Source organism: Eriocheir sinensis, unplaced genomic scaffold (genome assembly GCF_024679095.1).
Source record: "Eriocheir sinensis breed Jianghai 21 unplaced genomic scaffold, ASM2467909v1 Scaffold786, whole genome shotgun sequence".
In the NCBI taxonomy this organism is placed as follows: Eukaryota; Metazoa; Arthropoda; class Malacostraca; order Decapoda; family Varunidae; genus Eriocheir; species Eriocheir sinensis.
Genome location: NW_026112149.1, coordinates 64985 through 87985, shown reverse-complemented (window position 1 = coordinate 87985; position 23001 = coordinate 64985). Strand labels below are relative to the sequence as shown.

Here is a 23001-nt window from a genome sequence, read left to right as displayed (position 1 = left end):
TATCCCTTCCTTGCGCAACAAATCCTACGAAGAAAGGCTTTCTACCCTTAACATGTTCTCTCTTGAGAAACGTCGCCTCCGAGGAAAACTGATCGAATGTTTTAAAATACTTAATGGTTTCACGAATGTAGACAGATCAACATTGTTTATGATCGATGACACTTTGCGCACGAGGAACAATGGCGTAAAACTCAGATGTAGACAAGTAAATTCAGACTGCACCAAATTTTTCTTCACCAACGTTGTAGTGCGAGAATGGAATAAGCTCCCATCATCAGTGGTCCAGTGTAACACGATTGACTCCTTCAAAAATAAGCTCGACCGTCACTTCCTTCAACTTAATATCAACTAGAGTAGAAATGCAACGTTTTGGAGTCTTCTGATTAATGTAAAATCACTTAGGTTTAAGGACAGACCACCAAGTCTGGACCATGGGGTCTGTGTGGTCTGATTTTCTATGTAAATCTATGTAAATCTATGTAAATCTTCCGTTCTTCCATTTCTTCTTTCCTCTTTCGTTCTTCAATTTCTTCTTTCCTCTTCCGTTCTTCCTTTTCTTCTTTCCTCTTTCGTTCTTCAATTTTTTCTTTCCTCTTTCGTTCTTCAATTTCTTCTTTCCTCTTCCGTTCTTCCTTTTCTTCTTTCCTCTTCCGTTCTTCAATTTCTTCTTTCCTCTTCCGTTCTTCCTTTTCTTCTTTCCTCTTCCGTTCTTCCTTTTCTTCTTTCCTCTTCCGTTCTTCAATTTCTTCTTTCCTCTTCCGTTCTTCCTTTTCTTCTTTCCTCATTCGTTCTTCAATTTCTTCTTTCCTCTTTCGTTCTTCAATTTCTTCTTTCCTCTTCCGTTCTTCCTTTTCTTCTTTCCTCATTCGTTCTTCAATTTCTTCTTTCCTCTTTCGTTCTTCAATTTCTTCTTTCCTCTTCCGTTCTTCAATTTCTTCTTTCCTCTTCCGTTCTTCAATTTCTTCTTTCCTCATTCGTTCTTCAATTTCTTCTTTCCTCTTTCGTTCTTCAATTTCTTCTTGCCTCTTCCGTTCTTCCTTTTCTTCTTTCCTCATTCGTTCTTCAATTTCTTCTTTCCTCTTTCGTTCTTCAATTTCTTCTTTCCTCATTCGTTCTTCAATTTCTTCTTTCCTCTTCCGTTCTTCAATTTCTTCTTGCCTCTTTCGTTCTTCAATTTCTTCTTGCCTCTTTCGTTCTTCAATTTCTTCTTGCCTCTTTCGTTCTTCAATTTCTTCTTTCCTCTTCCGTTCTTCCATTTCTTCTTGCCTCTTTCTTTCCTTAATTTCTTGTTTCCTCTTCCGTTCTTCAGTTTCTTCTTTCCTCTTCCGTTCTTCAGTTTCTTCTTTCCTCTTTCGTTCTTCCATTTCTCCTTGCCTCTTCCGTTCTTCAATTTCTTCTTTCCTCTTCCGTTCTTCCATTTCTTCTTGCCTTTTTCGTTCTTCAATTTCTTCTTTCCTCTTCCGTTCTTCCATTTCTTCTTTCCTCTTTCGTTCTTCAATTTCTTCTTTCCTCTTCCGTTCTTCCATTTCTTCTTGCCTCTTTCGTTCCTTAATTTATTCTTTCCTCTTCCGTTCTTCCCTTTCTAAGGCGCGTTTTTCCCTTTGTACGGCCTGTTGTTCCAACACATAGCGGCCGACTTCAGCTCCCGAGAGGCCCAGTACCAGCGTACGCCCGTACCGAAGGTAAACGAAGATCAAGCCTCTACCTGTAGCCCCTGAGACTACACCTCACCCATCGTGAGTAGTGGGGGGGGATTCTGGAGCTGCCCTGTGTAGGAAACTCGGCCTCTTGCAGTCTCCCTGTGTTCTTATGCTTTTATGTTACAATAGAGTATACGAGGCAGCTGACAATAATGAGAGTTACGATGTAGTTTATCTTGATTTTAGTAAGGCCTTCGATAAATTATCGCACCAGAGACTGTTAAATAAAGTCAGGGCTCATGGAATAGAAAAGGAGGTTTATGATTGGATTAGGGCGTGGATTTACGACAGAAAACAGAGGGTTACCATTAACGGTAAAAAAAAATCCGAATGGGGTAATATCACCAGTGGGGTTCCGTTTTAGGCCCACTTTTATTCATTATCTACATCAATGACACAGACAATGGGATAACTAGTGACAGGTAAATTTGCGGATGACACCAAAATAGGACGCACTATTAGGACAGGGGAGGATGTTAGAGCACTGCAGGAGGATCTCAACAAACTGTCAGCTTGGTCAGAGAAATGGCAGATGAATTTTAACGTCACCAAGTGTAGCGTACTTAGTGTAGGAACACGCAACCCATTACACGGGTATAGTTTAGACTCCACAGCGATAGGCAGATCAGAGTGTGAAAGGGACTTGGGAGTGTTAGTGAACACTGACCTAAAACTAAGGAAGCAATGTTTTAATGCGAGGAATTGGGCTAACAGGGTATTAGGCTTTATTAACAGGACGGTAACCAACAAAAGTGCAGAGGTCATCCTCAGACTCTATTTAGCTTTAGTTAGGCCACACTTAGATTATGCTGTCCAATTTTGGTGCCCACACTACAGAATGGACATCAACTTGCTAGAATCAGCTCAGAGGAGAATGACCAAGATGATTCAGGAGCTGAGGAACCTTCCATATCAAGATAGGCTGAAACATTTAAACTTACATTTACTAGAAAGACGAAGAGTGCGGGGAGATCTGATAGAAGTATTCAAATGGGTCAAGGGTTACAACAAAAGCGATATAAGTAAAGTACTGAGAATTAGCCAGCAGGATAGAACACACAGTAATGGATTTAAATTAGAAAAGTATAGATTTAGGAGAGATATAGGCAAGCATTGGTTTAGTAATAGGGTGGTGGGGGAATGGAATAGACTCAGCAATCACATAGTGCAGGGACGATAGCTTGTTTTAAGAGTAGACTGGATAGCTACATGGACAAGGATGACAGGTGGCAGTGAGGTGTGGGTGCAGTTTATCTCTCACCTAACTCTACCAACTATGTAAAATTCTTTGACTATTTGAATTCTAAAGTGGAGCACATCTTGACCCACTCTCCCTTCGCTGAAATCTCCATCCTAGGAGATTTCAATGTTCACCACCAGCTTTGGCTTTCATCCTCTTTCACTGACCATCCTGGTGAACAAGCCTACAACTTTGCTATCCTCAACGACCTAGAGCAGTTGGTCCAGCACCCTACACGTATTCCTGACCGTCTTGGAGATCGGCCCAACATTCTAGACCTCTTCCTTACCTCAAACCCTTCTGCTTATTCTGTCAAACTGTTCTCTCCGTTGGGCTCCTCCGATCACAATCTTATTTCTGCATCCTGTCCTATCGCTCCTGTACACCCTCTGGACCCACCGAAGAGGCGATGCTTCTGGCATTTTGCTTCAGCTCGGTGGGACGACCTGAGGATGTACTTTTCCGATTTCCCGTGGAATGATTATTGCTTTAAGGATAGAGACCCCTCTGTGTGTGCTCAGCGCATCACAGAGGTGATTGTCTCTGGAATGGAGGCATACATTCCTCGTTCTTTCTCTACTCCTCACGCTAAAAAGCCTTGGTTTAATCACGCTTGTTCTCGTGCTGTCAATGATAGAGAGGTAGCTCACAAAAGATACCAGAGCCTTCAAACTAATGCTAATTATGAACTTTACATTTCTGCCCGAAATCGTGCCAAATCTATTCTCCGACTAACCAAAAATTATTTCATTAATAGAAAATGTCAAAACCTTGCTTTCTCTAACTCTTCCCGTGACTTCTGGCATCTAGCCAAAAACATCTCCTCCAACTTCACTTCTTCATCTTTCACTCCACTCCTCAGTCCTGACGGCAACACTGCCGTCTCATCTATCTCTAAGGCTGAACTCTTCTCTCAAACTTTCTCTAAAAACTCCACTCTGGACGATTCTGGGCATATTCCTCCTACTCATCCCCCCTCTGACTCCTTTATGCCTGTTATAAAGATTCTTCAAAATGATGTTTTCTATGCCCTCTCTGGCCTCAATCCTCAGAAGGCTTATGGACCTGATGGAGTGCCTCCTATTGTCCTTAAAAACTGTGCCTCCGTGCTGTCACCCTGCCTGGTCAAACTCTTTCGCCTCTGCCTGTCAACATCTACCTTTCCTTCTTGCTGGAAGTATGCCTTCATACAGCCTGTACCTAAGAAGGGTGACCGCTCCAATCCCTCAAACTACCGTCCTATTGCTTTACTTTCTTGTCTATCTAAAGCTTTTGAATCAATCCTTAACCGGAAGATTCAAAAGCACCTTTCCACTTCTGACCTTCTATCTGATCGCCAGTATGGGTTCCGCAAGGGGCGTTCTACTGGTGATCTCCTAGCCTTCTTAACTGACTCTTGGTCATCCTCTCTTAGCCGTTTCGGTGAAACTTTTGCTATTGCGCTGGACATATCAAAAGCTTTTGATAGGGTCTGGCACTAATCTTTGCTTTCTAAACTACCCTCCTACGGTTTCTATCCTTCTCTCTGTACCTTTATCTCCAGTCTCCTTTCTGACCGTTCTATTTCTGCCGTGGTAGACGGTCACTGTTCTTCCCCTAAATCTATTAACAGTGGTGTCCCACAGGGTTCTGTCCTATCTCCCACTCTTTTTCTGTTGTTCATTGATGATCTTCTTTCCAAAACGAACTGTCCTATCCATTCCTACGCCGATGATTCCACTCTGCATTATTCAACTTCTTTTAATAGAAGACCCACCCTTCAGGAACTTAACGACTCAAGGCTGGAGGCTGCAGAACGCTTAGCCTCAGACCTTACTATTATTTCCGATTGGGGCAAGAAGAACCTGGTGTCCTTCAACGCCTCAAAAACACAGTTTCTCCACCTATCCACTCGACACAATCTTCCAAACAACTATCCCCTATTCTTTGACAACACCCAGCTATCACCTTCCTCAACACTAAACATCCTCGGTCTATCCTTAACTCAAAATCTCAACTGGAAACTTCATATCTCATCTCTTACTAAATCAGCTTCCTCGAGGCTGGGCGTTCTGTACCGTCTCCGCCAGTTCTTCTCCCCTGCACAGTTGCTGTCCATATACAGGGGCCTTGTCCGCCCTCGTATGGAGTATGCATCTCATGTGTGGGGGGGCTCCACTCACACAGCTCTTCTGGACAGAGTTGAGGCAAAGGCTCTTCGTCTCATCAGCTCTCCTCCTCATACTGATAGTCTTCTACCTCTTAAATTCCGCCGCAATGTTGCCTCTCTTTCTATCTTCTATCGATATTTCCACGCTGACTGCTCTTCTGAACTTGCTAACTGCATGCCTCCCCCCCTCCCGCGGCCCCGCTGCACTCGACTTTCTACTCATGCTCATCCCTATACTGTCCAAACTCCTTATGCAAGAGTTAACCAGCATCTTCACTCTTTCATCCCTCACGCTGGTAAACTCTGGAACAATCTTCCTTCATCTGTATTTCCTCCTGCCTACGACTTGAACTCTTTCAAGAGGAGGGTATCAGGACACCTCTCCTTCCGAAACTGACCTATCTTTCGGCCACCTCTTTGGATTCTTTTTAGGAGCAGCGAGTAGCGGGCTTTTTTTATTAATGTTTACTTTTTTGTGCCCTTGAGCTGTCTCCTTTGCTGTAAAAAAAAAAAAAAAAAAAAAAGGAGACAGGGTACTGGCGCGTACGCCCGTACCGAAGGTAAACAAGGATCAAGCCTCTACCTGTAACCCCTGAAACTACACCTCACCCATCGTGAGTAGCGGGGGGAATTCTGGAGCTGCCCTGTATTGGCCACTCGGCTCTTGCAGTCTCCCAGTGTTCTTATGTTCTTATGTTCTTTCGGAACGTTCTCTCCTTCCTCCCATTTGTATAACATGATAATATTTTGACGTAGGGAGGGGATTTTTTTCTTGTTTTTATTTTCTTGATTTTTTTCTCTTATTGTTCTTGGTCTTCCTTGTGTTCTTCTTCTTCTTCTTCTTCTTCTTCTTCTTCTTCTTCTTCTTTTTCTTCTTTTGTTTCTTCACTTTTTCTCTTCATATTTTTATTTCATCTATTCATTCAGTATTATAATTGTTACTTTTTATTTTTCTTATTATTCTTATTACTTGTTATTTTCTGCTTATACGCATTCAATTTTTTTTTTGTCTTGAAGCGAAAAACAACGAATAAATAACAAAGAGTGGTGATTGACGGATTTCACTCGGAGTGGGCACCGGTCACTAGTGGTGTCCCTCAGGGCTCGGTTCTTGGCCCAGTGCTCTTCATTATTTACACCCATCAACGATGTGGATGTTGGACTCAATAATCGCTTTAGTAAATTTGCAGACGACACAAAGATTGGTAGCTTGGTTCTCACTGACGAAGACAGGCAAAGCCTCCAAGAGGATTTGCACAAAATTTCAGCTTGGTCGGATAGATGGGAGATGCTCTTTAACGTAGACAAGTGCCAGGTCCTTCAAGTTGGAACAAGAAATAAGAAGCTCGATTACGAAATGCGCGGCGTTAAACTCACAAGCTTTCAATGCGTTAAGGACCTGGGGGTCAAAATCGCGTCAAACCTCAAATTCTCACATCAATGCATCGATGCAGCAAATAAAGCGAACAGAATGTTGGGCTTCATTAAAAGAAACTTTTTATTCAAGAATAAAGATGTAATACTTCCGCTCTACAATTGTTTAGTCAGAGCCCACTTAGAATATGCGGTACAGTTTTGGTCTCCCCACCATGCAAAGGACATTGCTAAATTAGAAGGTGTTCAGCGTCGGGTAACAAAAATGATCCCTTCCTTGCGCAACAAATCCTACGAAGAAAGGCTTTCTACCCTTAACATGATCTCTCTTGAGAAACGTCGCCTCCGAGGAAAACTGATCAAATGTTTTAAAACATTTAATGGTTTCACGAATGTAGACATAACAAAATTGTTTATGATCGACGACACTTTGCGAACGAGGAACAATGGCATAAAACTCAAATGTAGACAAGTAAATTCAGATTGCACCAATTTTTTCTTCAGCAACGTTGTAGTGCGATAATGGAATAAGCTCCCACCATCAGTGGTCCAGTGTAACACGATTGACTCCTTCAAAAACAAGCTCGACCGTCACTTCCTTGAACTTAATATTAACTAGAGTAGAAAAGCAACGTTTTGGAGCCATCTGAATAATGTAGAATCACTTAGGTTTAAGTTCAGACCACCTAGTCTGGACCATGGGGTCTGTGTGGCCTGATTTTCTGTGTTCTCTCTCTCTCTCTCTCTCTCTCTCTCTCTCTCTCTCTCTCTCTCTCTCTCTCTCTCTCTCTCTCTCTCTCTCTCTCTCTCTCTCTCTCTCTCTCTCTCTCTCTCTCTCTCTCTCTCTCTCTCTCTCTCTCTCTCTCTCTCTCTCTCTCTCTCTCTCTCTTTACATCTAAGGATACGGCTCAAGGGTAACAAAAAGATTAAAAAAAGCCCGCTACTCGCCGCTCCCACAAAAGTAAAAGGTAAAGAGTAGCCAAAAGCGAGGTCAATTTCGAGTGGAGAGGTGTCTTGATACACTCTTCTTAAAAGAGGTCAAGTCATAGGCAGGAGGAAATACAGACGAAGGAAGACTGTTCCACAGTTTACCAGTGAAGGGGGATGAAAGAATGGAGATGCTGGTTAACTCTTGCATAAGGGGTTTGGACAGTATAGGGATGAACATGAGTAGAAAGTCGTGTGCAGCGGGCCGCAGGAGGGGGGGAGGCATGCAGTCAGCAAGTTCAGAAGAGCAGTCAGCATAAAAATATCGATAGAAGATAGAAAGAAAAGCAAAATGGCCGCGGAATTTAAGAGGTAGAAGGCTGTCAGTAAGAGGAGGAGAGCTGATGAGACGAGGAGCCTAAAACTCCACTCTGTCCAGAAGAGCTGTGTGAGTGAAGCCCCCCACACGTGAGATGCATACTCCATACGAGGGCGGACAAGGCCCCTGTACGTATATGGAAAGCAACTCGTTATCTTCTTCTTCCGTTTTATTCCGCAATTTGTAAATTAGTATTAGTATTAGGTATTTACCTTGTTTACCTAGTTGTGAAATACAGGAAAAGAGCCGTACTAGGCTCGTGCTGTCCCGTCTCCATAGCGCTTATTATCCAGTTTGGCTTTAAATTCATGAATCATTTTTGCACACACAGTCTCCTCGTCAAGTCCGTTCCATGTTGTTATGCTTCTGTATGGAAAACTGTATTTCTTGACGTCTTTCCTACAGTTGCTCTTCTTCAATTTCTTACCCTCTTTTCACACTCCTATCACGTACCACTAGGTCTTCCGTCCAATTTCTCCAATCCCTCTTGTATCCTATATTAGGTCCCTTCTCTCCTTCTCTCCAGTGTTGTTAGTCCCAATTTCTCCAGTCTTTCTTCATAAGTATGTTCTCTCAGAGTTTCCGGTAGTTTGGTCGCTGCTCTCTGTATTCTTTCCAACTTTCTAATGTATTTCTTCAATCTAGGTGACCACACTAACGCTGCATATTCCAGTCTTGAACGTATCATCGATGCTATTAGTTTCCTCACCATTTCTTCGTCTAGATGTGTAAATGCTGCTTTCATGTTTCTAAGAAGATTGTATGTTTCTCCAGTTATCCGATTTATATTCTCTCCAATGGATAACTTTTCTGTTATTGTTACTCCTAGATCTTTTTCCTGTTTTTTTCATGATTCTATCATTACTCAGAGAGTAGTTCCCCGATATCCGTCTACTGCTCTTACCAAACTCCATCACGCTACACTTCTCTCTGTATTGAATGTCATTTCCCATTTGCGTGACCATTCGCTTATTCTATCGAGATCTTGGCTCAAGGCTACACAGTCTTCTTCATTAGCCACCCTCCTCATTATTTTAGCATCATCAGCAAACATATTCATATAGCTTGTCACCCCTTCTGTCATGTCAATTATATATATTGCAAAACTAATCGGAGCCAACACCGATCCTTGGGGGACTCCACTAGTCACTTCCGTCTAGCTTGATTTATTGTTCCTGATAACTGTTCTCATTTATCTCTTCGCTAAAAAGTCTATAATCCAACCCTTATATTATATTGCATCATCCTGTAGGTTTCTCCAAATAACTTGTTTATGTGCTTTTCTAGGGAGTAGGTCTTGCATCGTTACTCCCAAATCTTTTTTCTTCATGTGCTAACTTTAAGTTTTCTTCTCCCGTCCTGTATGTCTTCCTTGGTCTTTTTATACTTTTCCCCATTTCCATAACATGGCATTTGTTTGCATTAAATTCCATCTCCTGTAACTGGCTCCATCTATACACTCTGTCCAGGTCTTTTTGCAGTTCTTCACAGTCTTCCTCCATCTTCACTTTCCTTATTAATTTTGCATCATCTGCAAAACGGCTCATATAACTTTTTATATCCATTGGCATATCATTTATATATATTATTAAGAACATTATTGGTGTTTGTGTCATTTCAGGTAAAATATATGTATCATGTATATAAAAAAAAAATAGTCCTGTTAGGCTTGTGTGGGTCATGTCACGTGTTTGTGGAGGTCATCTTAGGTCCCAAGGGTGAGGTGATTTTTTTTTTTTTTTTTTTTTTACCTCTTGGCCTATTGCGCCGGTAGGCTTCCTCCCGGTGAATCCTGATGGTCGGTCCAAGGCTTCTTCCAGGTGGGTCCTGATCATGGAGGTATTAAGGTCCTGACCTGATGGTCCGCCCAGCCTGTTCTGGCGCAGACGAGTGTTTATAGTGGCGTCATCTTGCATTGGCTCATGCTGCCCTCCCGAAGCTCATATTTAATCCTAGAATCTAGAGTCCGGGTTGATAGGTGGTCTTCTGGACAGCATATGGATAGTTTTAAGCCACTCAGCGGCGGTTGAAAAATCCCAGCCTGGTGGCACCGGTCGGGGATTGAACTCGCGTCCTCCTGAACGCGGGGCCGTCTTGCTATCTGTTCAGCCACCGCCTAAAGTGCCTGTTCCAGAGCCTCAAGGGAAGTGCCGGTAGCCTGGAAGGGGTTTGGGGGCCCCTTATTCAGAGTGCCTTAAAATGTGTGTGTGTAATTCACCACGGCCTGATCACAAGTTACATAAGAACATAAGCACGTTGGAATCTGCAAGAGGCCGGTAGGCCTATACAAGGCAGCTCCTTTGACCCTAAGCTCCCGTGTATCTAACCCCACCTAGTATCGCTGTCCATGAATTTATCTAATCTATTTTTGAATGTGGCAATTGTATGGGCACTCACCACATGACTGCTAAGCCTATTCCACTCATTCACAACCCTGTTGGTAAACCAATTTTTGCCTATGTCCCTGTTGAATCTGAATTTTATCCGGTTTAAACCCATTACTTCTTGTCCTACCCGATTCTCTTACCAACAGAACCTTATGAATATCTCCCTTATTAATGCCCTTCATCCATTTATAAACCTCGATCATGTCTCCACGCACCCTTCGCCTTTCTAGAGAATGCAAGTTTAACTGTTGGAGTCTTTCCTCGTATGGCAAGTTTCTCAACCCCTGAATCATCTTAGTCATCCTCCTCTGCACTGATTCTAATATTTTGATATCCATTCTATAGCAAGGTGACCAGAACTGAGCCGCATAGTCAAGATGAGGTCTAACTAATGCTAAATATAGTTTGAGGAAGACTTCGGCGCTTCTGTTGCTTACGCTCCTTGAAATAAATCCCAGTACCCTATTTGCTCGATTTCTAGCTTGAATGCATTTTGCCCTTGGACGGAGATCAGAGCTCACTAAAACCCCTACATCTCTCTCGCACCCAGACCTGCTTATGAGAGCGTCATTTAAGCAATAGTTGTGAGAGGGGTTGTTCCTACCTACACTCAGAATACTGCACCTCCCTACTTTGAACTCCATCTGCCATTTATCCGCCCAGTCATACAATCTGTTTGGTTCATCCTGGAGAATACTAGCGTCCTGATCCGACTCAATTACTCTACCGATCTTGGTATCATCTGCAAACTTACTGACATCACTACTAATTCCTGTATCTAAATCATTAATATAAATAATAAACAAGAGTGGACCTAATACCGAACCTTGTGGGACCCCACTCGTAACACATCCCCAGTCAGATCTTTTACCATTGATTTGCACTCTTTGCTTCCTATTGCTAAGCCACGCCTTGACCCAGTTCAAAACCTTACCCTCTACACCGTGAGCCTGTAATTTAAGCAACAGTCGTTGGTGAGGAACTTTGTCAAACGCTTTACTAAAATCAAGATAGATTACATCATAATTTTCATCTCTGTCTACCGCCTCAAATACTTTACGGTAGAAGGACAAGAAATTGGTGAGGCATGACCTACCTTTCGTGAACCCATGCTGCGAGTCATGCATTAAGCTGTGTTTCTCTAGATGCTCCCGAATATTCCTGGCTATTATGGACTCCAGCATCTTGCCTATAACCGATGTTGGTCTCGCTTTCGCCAGCAGGTACCCTCACGACGTGAGCAAGTGCTCACTATTGTCGATCTCTGGATACTGCCAGGACTTCACACACCACACACCCCATCCCCCTTGATCAAGGGGGGACAGTAACCACTCCTAGTCAACGGAAAGAATCCGGCCTGAGCGGGGCTCGAACCGCCGCCTGTTTGACCGTGAAGACTTGCAGCGCAACGCACTACCGATTAAGCTACCGGAGCGGTGTATATATATGTGTGTGTGTGTGTGTGTGTGTGTGTGTGTGTGTGTGTGTGTGTGTGTGTGTATATATATATATATATATATATATATATATATATATATATATATATATATATATATATATATATATATATATATATATATATATATATATATATATATATATATATATATATATATATATATATATATATATATATATATATATATATATATATATATATATATATATATATATATATATATATATATATATATATATATATATATATATATATATATATATATATATATATATATATATATATATATATATATATATATATATATATATATATTTATATATATATATATATATATATATATATATATATATGAAAAACCAGGCTAGGAAAAGATCACGATTTCCCTTATAATGATAATTTTTTTATGCTTTTTAATATTTGTCCTGTCTGTTTACAAATTACATCATTTAGCAAATATTTACTTGTATTTCTTAGCTTTTGGAAATGCGTATCATCACTTTCTTTGCTAATATCCAGCCAGCCATCTTGTTTCTTTCTTTACTTATCAAGTCCTTCCTTGCTCTCCAGGAATCAGCATCACCAGACCTTGGGAGCAGCAGCAGCCCAGTGCCAGCACCACGCCACTGGACCCCAGGCTGCCCAGCCCACTGCCAGTGCCGGGGATCTTCAGACCCGTCTCCAGCCTTTGGGTTTGGAGGGCGGAGGGCTGCATTGGCGGTGGCGGCTGTAGTAATGTGTCAACAGTATTTTTTTTCTGCCTCTAGGTGTGGTAGTCTTTCTTGGTGGTAGGTCCCGTCGGTCAGCCCCAGCCCTCTATGTTGCAGGCAAGGGTTTATAGTGGCGCCATCTTGCCTGGCTCACCATTTGGTCCCCTCTTTTAGAGAGAGAATCTAGAGGCTGGGTTGACAGGCGTCCACCAGGACAGCATGTGGGTAGTGTTGGGCCACTCGGCGGTGACTGAAAAATACTGTCTGTGGTGGCGGGCGGGACCCAAACTCCCATCCTGCTGCCTCCTGGACACAGTGCCGGCACTGGTGGTCACTTTTTGTGTTATCTATTATTACTGTTATTATTATTTTTATTATTATTAATATTATTATTATTATTATTATTATTATTATTATTATTATTATTATTATTATTATTATTATTATTATTATTATTATTATTAATATTAAGGGAGTCTAGTGGGTCATTATTATCATTTCCTTATATTGAAAAAAATTGTATTTGTTTTGCAGTTTTGAGTCAACAGGAAAAAGAAGAAGAAGAAGAAGAAGAAGAGTATTTGCTACTACACATTCTCTCTCTCTCTCTCTCTCTCTCTCTCTCTCTCTCTCTCTCTCTCTCTCTCTCTCTCTCTCTCTCTCTCTCTCTCTCTCTCTCTCTCTCTCTCTCTCTCTCTCTCTCTCTCTCTCTCTCTCTCTCTCTCTCTCTCTCTCTCTCTCTCTCTCTCTCACAGGTCACACAGGATGTCACCCACAGGTAGTTGATAACATCCCACAGACACATGCCCTCCCCCAGACACATAATGGACCCTGCCCTGACCCCCCCCTCCCACCCCCCATAACCAACATAGCCCCCCTACATAGCCACATGACCTTCCTTATGTTACTATGTGTATGTGTGTGTTTGTGTTCTTGCAATAAAAATATCAATTTGCAAAGTGTGTTCTGTATTACATTCAAATGGGTTTTGAGAGAGAGAGATGAGAGAGGACGGGAGGTAAAAAGATGACAAGAGAGAGAGGAAGAAAACATCGAGAACAACAACAGTTTCCCTTGAGCTGCTTCACTAAATAACAATAAAAAGATACACCTAAGAAAGGAATATGGAACAGAAAACCCATTTAACTAATACAGGAAATCTCTCTGGTGTCCAACTAGCCAGGAATAAATAGCATAAGATACCAGTGCCAAGTCCTAGTATAATACATGGCTCCATGGTGCTGTGGCTGGCATGCCTACCTACCAATCCGCTGGCCAGGGTTTGAATCCTGGCCTGGGCAGTCAGTATGCAGGTCATCCTAAATAATATATAGTAGTGGTGGTGGTAGTAGTGACAGTAGTTGTAGTAGTAGTAGTAGTAGTAGTAGTAGTAGTAGTAGTAGTAGTAGTAGTAGTAGTAGTAGTAGTAGTAGTAGTAGTAGTAGTAGTAGTAGTAGTAGTAGTAGTAGTAGTAGTAGTAGTAGTAGTAGTAGTAGTAGTAGTAGTAGTAGTAGTAGTAGTAGTAGTAGTAGTAGTAGTAGTAGTAGTAGTAGTAGTAGTAGTAGTAATAGTAATAGTAGTAGTAGTAGTAGCAGCAGGAACAGCAGTGTTAGTAGTTTTAATAGTGGCAGCAGCACAGAAATGACGCACTCCCAATGTATATAACTGTGTTACTACCACACAATTGTGGAGTACCTTACGGGTCAATGTTGTGACTCATCTTTTTGCCATATACATCAACGGTTTAGACGCAGGACTGAAATCCTCCTCATCAAACTTTGCTGATGGTACCAAATTGAGTGGAAGGGTCCTCACCACGGCCGATTGCGAAATTATCGAAAAGGACCTTAATCATATTTAGCCAGTGATTTGAAAAGTATCAGATGTCCTCCAGTTTTGGCGAATGCAAAATCATGCACTTAAGGACGTTGAAGGTATGGCAGGGGAACCGTAGAAGAATGGGTGCCCAAGACGGGGCGCGGACGAAATCAGTGTTAACTACTCGGGAAACCATTAAATTAAAATGAACTTGACTAATACAAGGAAAACTGAGCGACGGTAAGTAACATGAAGCTTGCAGGATATTAAACCTTATTATTCGAAGCAGCGTCAACTTAAAATAAACTATATTTATATAAGAAAAATAGCATTGCTGAAAATTAAACTCAACTATTTTGAAACAACGTTGGATTAAGATGAACTTCACCAATAAAGGAAAGCTTATAACTTATCTACCTTATTAATTCCTGTTATACTCAATTATTTTCAACTTTTTTTATTACTTTTCCTCCTCCTCTTCCTCGCTTTGTCTCCTCCGTGAGAGCATGACTGGCTATCAGCACCCAGCCCACCCAGCTGGTCATCCTCCCCTTCGGGCTGGTCGATAAATGGGTGCCTGTGGAAGCCTGGGGAAGGCAGACTGTTTTCTTACTTTCCACAGACACAACGGCCAATGAGTCGGGGATGAGCACCGAGACCACGCGCAGCTATAACGTGTGCCCCTAACTATATCTTTACTTTCTTTCCTCCTCTTCCTCCTCCTTCCTTCACTTTGCTTATATTTTTACTTCAATTAATTTCTTCTTTCCTGTTCTCCTCCGACCACTTAGTTTTTCGTATCCTCCTCTCCTCCTCCTTCACCTCCTCACCTTCCAACAGTTTTCTTCCCTCCAAACTTTATTCCTTCTCCCTTCCCTGCGTCATCACCTCGTGTTTCCTCCTCCTATTATTTCTCCTTTCGCTCCTCCTACTTCCACTTCTTTATACTTTTGAGTTATCTCTGTTCTGTCCTTCCGTGTTCTCTCCTTCTCTTTGAAATACTTTTTTTTCTGTTTGTTTCCTTTAATTTTCTTTCAGGCATATCACTGTCATCCTCATCCTCCTCCTTCCCTTCATTTTACTCCCCTATCTTCTCTCTTTACTTTGCTTTTTTTTTACAGCAAAGGAGTCAGTTCAAGGGCATAAAAAAGGAAACATATATGAAAAAATAAACGCTAATCACTGCTCCTAAAAAGAGTTAGAGGAGTGGTCGAAAGAAAGGTCAAGTTTGCGAGGAGAGGTGTCTTGATACTCTCCTCTTGAAAGAGTTCAAGTCGTAGGCAGGAGGAAATACAAATGAAGGAAGATTGTTCCAGCGTTTACCAGCGTGAGGGATGAAAGAGTGAAGCTGCTGGTTGACAGGCAGAGGCGAAAGAGTTTGACCAGGCAGGGTATCAGTACGGAAGCACAGTTTTTAACGACAATAGGAGGCACTCCATCAGGTTCATAAGCCTTTTGAGGACTGAGGCCCGAGAGGGCATAGAAAATATCATTCTTAAGAAGCTTAATAACAGGCATAAAGGAGTCAGAGGGGGGATGAGTAGGAGGAATATGCCGAGAATCGTCCAGATAGTCCGGTGAAAAAATGGCCATTTTTTAGTGAATCTGGTTTTGAGACATTTACAATGTTTTATTGCATTTTATGTTGTATTAGGGTCTACTTATCAGAAATCAGCCGCAAGCCAAGCTGGCATGATTGTAATTTTTTTTATGGACGAAAATCCAAGATGGCCGCTTTGCAGCTATGAAAATTCTGTTTTTCACCATAACTTTCTTAATATTTCATGTAGAGGCTTGATTATGGTGTCAAACCATAGATTTTGGGGATCAAGGAATTCATTTGGAAGCAATAAATGTATGTATTTCAACACCGAATTCGCAAAAAATTGCATTTTACACTGGACTATTGGCGAATGTCTATGGTTTCGTCACTAATAATTATGAATAAAGTGCTAATACATACATATATGTATATAATGCTTGCTTTCCTTTTTTTTAGAGGAGTTTTATCGAAGATGAATGACGAGGACTGCTTTTTGAAGAACTATACAAACGGTTGTAGTCGGAATAGTGAAGGCGGCTTTTGTAGTGTGGGCGTATAACGTCTTGGAAAGTCGAGCATTCTCCGCAATGATGGACTGCATAAACATTTTCCCAGTGATGAATCTAGGTCTACAACCTACAGATGCCTCTAAAATTGCATCCCTACCTGCAGCTCAAGACATCATATTAAACGGTCTTCAAAGCCTCAAGGGATAGAACCTGCACCAACAAGTGCTGAACCTGTGACGAAGCGATGCAGAAGTGTCACCGAACGCTGCTTTAGTTTTAGAGAGCACTGTATCTTCTGTGGAGAGAAATGTCTTCCATTTGATCCACGACATGCAGACAGATGGTGGAGGGTTGTCTTTTGTAGAACTGCAGATCGGGTAAGTCACAAAAGTCAGTCATAGAAACTATCCTTGAGATATGTAGTGAACGGAATGACATATGTGCAGAAGACGTTGGATTTAGAGTACTGCAAGCTACAAGCGACCTTCATGCAACCGATGGCCAGTATCATAAGGACTTTTTCATCCTTCTCTCTCTCTCTCTCTCTCTCTCTCTCTCTCTCTCTCTCTCTCTCTCTCTCTCTCTCTCTCTCTCTCTCTCTCTCTCTCTCTCTCTCTCTCTCTCTCTCTCTCTCTCTCTCTCTCTCTCTCTCTCTCTCTCTCTCTCTCTATATATATATATATATATATATATATATATATATATATATATACAGGTAAGGCCAATTAAGGTAATGCAACTCTTCACTAATGATTCTCTCCCTTCTCTTCCAGGTGAGTAGAGAGCGACTAAGTGACACACGCACGCACACACCTACGTCCGTTAAGTATGCCATTAACCGTAAGTGTCTGTGTGTATGTGTATGTATATGTGTGTGGGGGGGGGGGGAGAGGGGGAGCAGGTGTTTATGGGTACTCTTCTTCCCTCTATTTTCCTTTTTATTACACCTAACTTTTTCCTCTTCTGCATTTTGCTTTTCTACATAATTGGTGTAGCATAATGTGTGTGTGTGTGTATGTGTGTTTGTGAGAGACAGGACAGGTGTTTTGATTACTCTACTTTAACTCCCTTTTTATTGCACCTAACTTTTCATCGTCTACATATTTACTTGTATCATTATTGGTATAGGGTAGTGCAAGGTGTACTCTGTCTATCAATTATATTCTTTCTCCCCTCTACTGCGTCAATTTCCTCCCGTTCTCTATCGTCCTGTACAGTTTACTTTCTTGTGGTACCGTTGATGTGGTGTAATGAAAGGGGGGACTCAAATGGTTTGGTGTATAATTATATGTTTTTTCTTCCTCGTATAGAATTTCATGCTCGCAAATAGACAGACAGACAGACAAAAAGAGAGGCAAACAGGTTCACGCACGCATGTACACACAAAAATAAACACCCACACACACATGTATACCCGACCACACACACACACACATAAAACAAAACATACAGACAGAGACAAACAGGCTCACACACGCATACACACACACAAAAAAAAAAAAAATACTAGCCCCACACACAAACACCCACGCACAAACACACATGAATTAGTTGCCTTATATGAAAACAAGTAAATAAAAAAGAGACATATAGTAAACGTTTTCAGCAGAGGGGAGGGATCAAGTGCACACCATGACATTAAAACGAGAAGAAGGTAGTATGGTGGAAAAAAAACTACAGCCCTTCTAGCCTTCCTTCCCTCCCTTCCACTGCCTTCTGACGGGGCGAGGGAGGAAGGGGATTAATACGACATGGAACGAGGGGACAAGGACGAGAGGGAAGGGAAAATTAAGGTCACACAGTACTCACAAGGGACGCTGGAAGGCAAACATTTAAGGACCTTTTGAAGTAGTTGCTGGAATGTTGTTGTTGCTGTTGTTATTGTTGTTGTTGTTGTTGTTGTTGTTGTTGTTGTTGTTGTTGTTGTTGTTGTTGTTGTTGTTGTTGTTTTGTCTACACATTTTTTTGTGTGTGTATAAATGTTTTAAAGTTTGTTTGTTTTATTGACACGTGACTGAGAGGGTTATATAAGTCATGAATTTCAAACACTATCTATTACTTTTGTAGACATTATTTTTGTTATTCTTGTTCTTGTTCTTATTCAAATTTTCATCATCACCGGCTATTATCATTATTATTATTATTATTATTATTATTATTATTATTATTATTATTATTATTATTATTATTATTATTATTATTATTATTATTACTATTATTAATATTACCTACTATTACAACTGGCATTCACAATACTATAATAATTCCCCCCTAAAGGTTACGTAAAGTCAGTGTCATTACTTGCAGACGACTCAGTATATAATCAAAAACAAGACCTTTGAGCCTCTGAAGTAAGGGAACCATTTGCGCCAATCGTGCCAGAACCCAGCGAGTCAAACCCACACTAACACATTCCTTAACAAACACATCACAAGGGAAACCAAGCACTCCACACCTCCACCTCCACCCACATCATCATTTACTCCACAGCGAGGCTCACCTTTCGTCCTTTCACTTCTAATTCACGTCACAGGTAGCCCGATGTCCTGTCTGTCCCTCTGACCTTACCCTTCCTCTGTCTGCGCGGGAGGAAATGAATGTGATAGTCTTTGAAAGGTCGAAGAGAGACCGTACATATCCGGTAACCTCGGGCCACATCTGGGAACCTACCTAGCATTAATCTATCAGAGAGGTGAGAGAGTGAGAGTGAAGTAAAGGGACAGTTTCTAATTATCAAATGTATATTCTTTATGGTGATTTAATTTCCTCTTTCTTACCTGTGCCTGAGGTGTGAGGTGTTTGGTCCCAGGTGGTGATGCTCGGGTACCAGGTCGTCATTCCTTCCGTTGATTTCATTGGATTTATTCTTTCTGTAGACAAGGAAAGAAAATGTCACCAGTTGAACGCCATTTACGGGGAAAAGATGTTATTGTGGTTTCATTTATTTCGTTTTGGGATTAGTTTACAGACTTAGACGTAGGCAGGACTGAAAACTGATTGCAAATGAAAACAAGTTAGATAATGAGGACAAAGTGTGTGTGTGTGTGTGTGTGTGTGTGTGTGTGTGTGTGTGTGTGTGTGTGTGTGTGTGTGTGTGTGTGTGTGTGTTATATGAAGAAAAAATGAAACTGGAAAGAACGGACGGGGAAGATTGGGAAATAAAAAGATACAAAACTCGAAATAAAAAGATACAAAATAAAAATACAAAATAAAATAAATAAAATAAAATAAAAAAGATACAAAAATCAGAATAAATATGTACAAAATAAAGATACAAAACTCGAAATAAAAAGATACAAAATAAAAAATACAAAAAAAAGATACAAAACTCGAAAGAACGGAGGGAGAAGATTGAGAGATAAAAAGAAACAAAAACTAGAGCACAGAGTTTGAAAGATAAAAGAGGAAGAGAATCGAAGAGCCACACTGTATCAGAAGAGGGAGTGACAGACAATAAAAAAAATGTCTATGAATGGAATAGAGGAAGGAAGAGAGGAAGGAAAGGGAAACTAAGAAAAGCGAGATGAAGTAATAAAAAACACACTCATAAAAAAAGGTGCTAGGACAAAATGAAAAGAGAAAACGAAAGAAAGATATGAGAGAGGAAAAGTTCAATAAGGACGGAATGCATGAAGACAAAGAAAGACGAGAAAAAGAGGAGCAACAGAGAGAGAGAGAGAGAGAGAGAGAGAGAGAGACAATCGCAAAAAAACAAGAGAGATAGAGAGAGAGAGAGAGAGAGAGAGAGAGAGAGAGAGAGAGAGAGAGAGAGAGAGAGCTGTGAAGGATTAGCTCCGTTCACATGACAAATAAATGGAAAAAGGGATATGCAGGTATTAATACACACACACACACACACACACACACACACACACACACACACACACACACACACACACACACACACACACACACACACACACACACACACACACACAGAAAGTAAGTTCAGAGAGGCAGAATGACAGGGCAGAAAAACACATGCAAAAGACAAGGAAAAAATAAGACACACGAAGATGTAATTATAAAACTTTACTTCCTTACTTTTCTTTCATCAGACAAACTCCATTTCTTTCATGTCTGTGTGTGTATGTATGTGTGTGTGTGCGTATGTCTGTGTCTGTCAGTGTTTACCTCTCTCTCTCTCTCTCTCTCTCTCTCTCTCTCTCTCTGCGACTTTCCACATAGGAGAAATATTTTTTCAGGTGACAAAAGAGAAAGGAAATATTCAGAAGGAAAACCATATTCATGAGAGAGAGAGAGAGAGAGAGAGAGAGAGAGAGAGAGAGAGAGAGAGAGAGAGAGAGAGAGAGAGAGAGAGAGAGAGAGAGAGAGAGAGAGAGAGAGAGAGAGAGAGAGAGAGATGGGACACACGGACATAGCAGATAGAAAGAGTCGCAGGCGGAAAAACACCAGAGAGAAAGAGTGGACACAGGGTCATAAATAAGACAACAAGACTATCCCCGAAGGACTGAAGACAAGGCGCCGGTGGACAGGTGGAGGGAAAACAAACAAATACACCAAACCGAGAGAAGAAGAAAAATAAGATGAAGAGGTGAAAGAAACAGAGAGCAAAGTAAAAGGATAAAGAAAAAAGAAGAAAGGTGGGAGAGGAAGGATGAGAGGAAATGAAAAACAGAAGATAGAGGGGAAAAGAGCAGAGATATAAGGTAGAGAAACTAAACACGAAAAGAAAAAAGGAAGAATTATGGGAGAGGAAGGATGAAAGGAAAGGAAAAAGAGAAGATAAAGAGGGAAAGAGCTGAAATATAAGGTAGAGAAATTAAAAACGAAAAGGAAGAAGGATGGTAAAGAAATGACGCAAGTGGAAAGTAAAGAAAATAAAAGGAAGACAGGGTAAGAAAACAAATAATGACAAACCAACGTAAAGAAAGAGGAGGAAAGATAGAGAAGAGAGAGGACGTGAAGAGAGGGTAAAAAAAATAAGAGAGAGAAGGAACAAACGGCGGAATATATTAAAAGAAATGATGGGAGACAGAGAGAGAGAGAGAGAGAGAGAGAGAGAGAGAGAGAGAGAGAGAGAGAGAGAGAGAGAGAGAGAGAGAGAGAGAGAGAGAGAGAGAGAGAGAGAGAGAGAGAGAGAGAGAAACGGGAGAGAAAAAATAAGATTGAAGAAGAAAAGGAGCGGAGAGAAAAGATGAGAGAGGAAGAACGAGAGGGAGGGAAAGATAAAATATTAAGAAAAATGAGGCAGAGGGAGAAAAACAGGAAAGCAAACGGCGGAGAAAAATTAGGAGGAAAGATGAGAGAGAAAAGAAAGAAAACCGAGTAAAAAATAAAATGTGGAGAGAAAGAGGAAAGAGAAAATAAGGCACAACAAATGGCAAAGAAAGAAAAGATGAGAAAGGAAGGATGAGAGGTGGGGAAAAACGAAGAAAACAACATAACAAAAAAAAGAGAAAGAGAGGATAAAGAAGTGGAAGAATGGGAGAAAATGAGATAATAGAAAAGCTAACTACTAAAAAAGAGGAAGAAAGTTGGAAAAGAAGGAGGAGGAGGAGGAGCAGGAGGAGAAAGAGGAGGAAGATGGAGAATAACACAGCATGCAACAGAGAACGAGAAAACACAAAATTCAGACAGAAGAAAAAAAAGGAAGAGGGAGAATGGGAGAAATAAAGACCAACAAAAAATGGGAAGTGTTAATAAAGAGAAGTGAAGAGAGATATGACTGATGAAAAAGAAAACAGGGGCGAAGAGAACACGAAAGAGAGTGAAACGAGTAAAGAGAGACAACAAAAAAAAATGAGAAAGAGGAAAATGGAGAAAACGAAGAGGGAGAGAAATGCGGAAGGAGATTTAAGAGAGTGTGACATGAGAGAAGGAAATACTCTCAACACACACACACACACACACACACACACACACACACACACACACACACACACCTTGACACTCCCATTTTTTCACCACAGCCTCTCACACTAATTCTCAGCACCACACCATCACACCACTCATACCACCATCACCATCATCACCACCAATGGCACTTTACCAACACCACAATACATCGCATCACAACACACACACACACACACACACACACACACACACACACACACACAACAGCACGCCATTCCACCAAGCTTTCCCAACATCACAAAGACATACAATTTCCCGTCAAACGCATTACAACCAAAACCGACCAAGGAAAAAGATGAACTACGAAGCTACACGATAACTTATTTAAAGCTACCCAAATGCAAGCCTTTACCAACACACCCACATACATACACCAACTATAAATTAAAACCACCAAGCTACGATCACCCACCAACCGGAAAAAGACGTTCAACCAAGGAGCATTTCAATCTCTATTTTATTTATTTTTCTACAGCAACGGAGGCATCATCTCAAGGGCATAAAAAACAAGAACATCAACAAAAAGTCCCGCTAACGTCAATGAAAAAAAGCCCGCTACATCAACAAAAAATAACGGTATATTCAATGCTGGCCTCTCGTTCATTTTTGCTTTCGTTCGGAGCAGCGTCTAGCGGGTTTTTTTTTTGTGTGTGTTTTATTCCCTTGAGCTGCTTCCCTTTGCTTCATTTTCTTAATATTTTCTCTTTCCCTCCCTCTCGTTCTTCCTCTCTCATATTTTCTCTTTATTTCCGTTGGTTTGCCTTTTTTTCCTCCCTGTTCGCTACACCAACAAAACAGCGTGGACGAAGGTCTGGACTAAGGTCGGTATTATAAGACCTTTTCGGTTCTCACCACCTATTTCTAAAGGTCAAAGAGGGGCTCAATCGGGTTCTAATGAGTGTTTCTTTAGGTTCATGGTACAGAAG

At 41.1% G+C, this 23001-nt stretch overlaps 1 protein-coding gene across 1 annotated transcript in view; it reads right to left on the bottom strand.

Annotated features, from left to right (window-relative positions):
• The window catches only part of LOC126994390 (protocadherin Fat 1-like), an 87201-nt gene that overhangs the window by 6539 nt on the left and 57661 nt on the right, over window positions 1-23001 (bottom strand). Inside the window, exon 26 of the mRNA XM_050853700.1 lies at window positions 12199-12301. Within this exon, the coding sequence (XP_050709657.1) occupies window positions 12199-12301 (103 nt within the window). The remainder of the gene's footprint in view (window positions 1-12198; window positions 12302-23001) is intronic.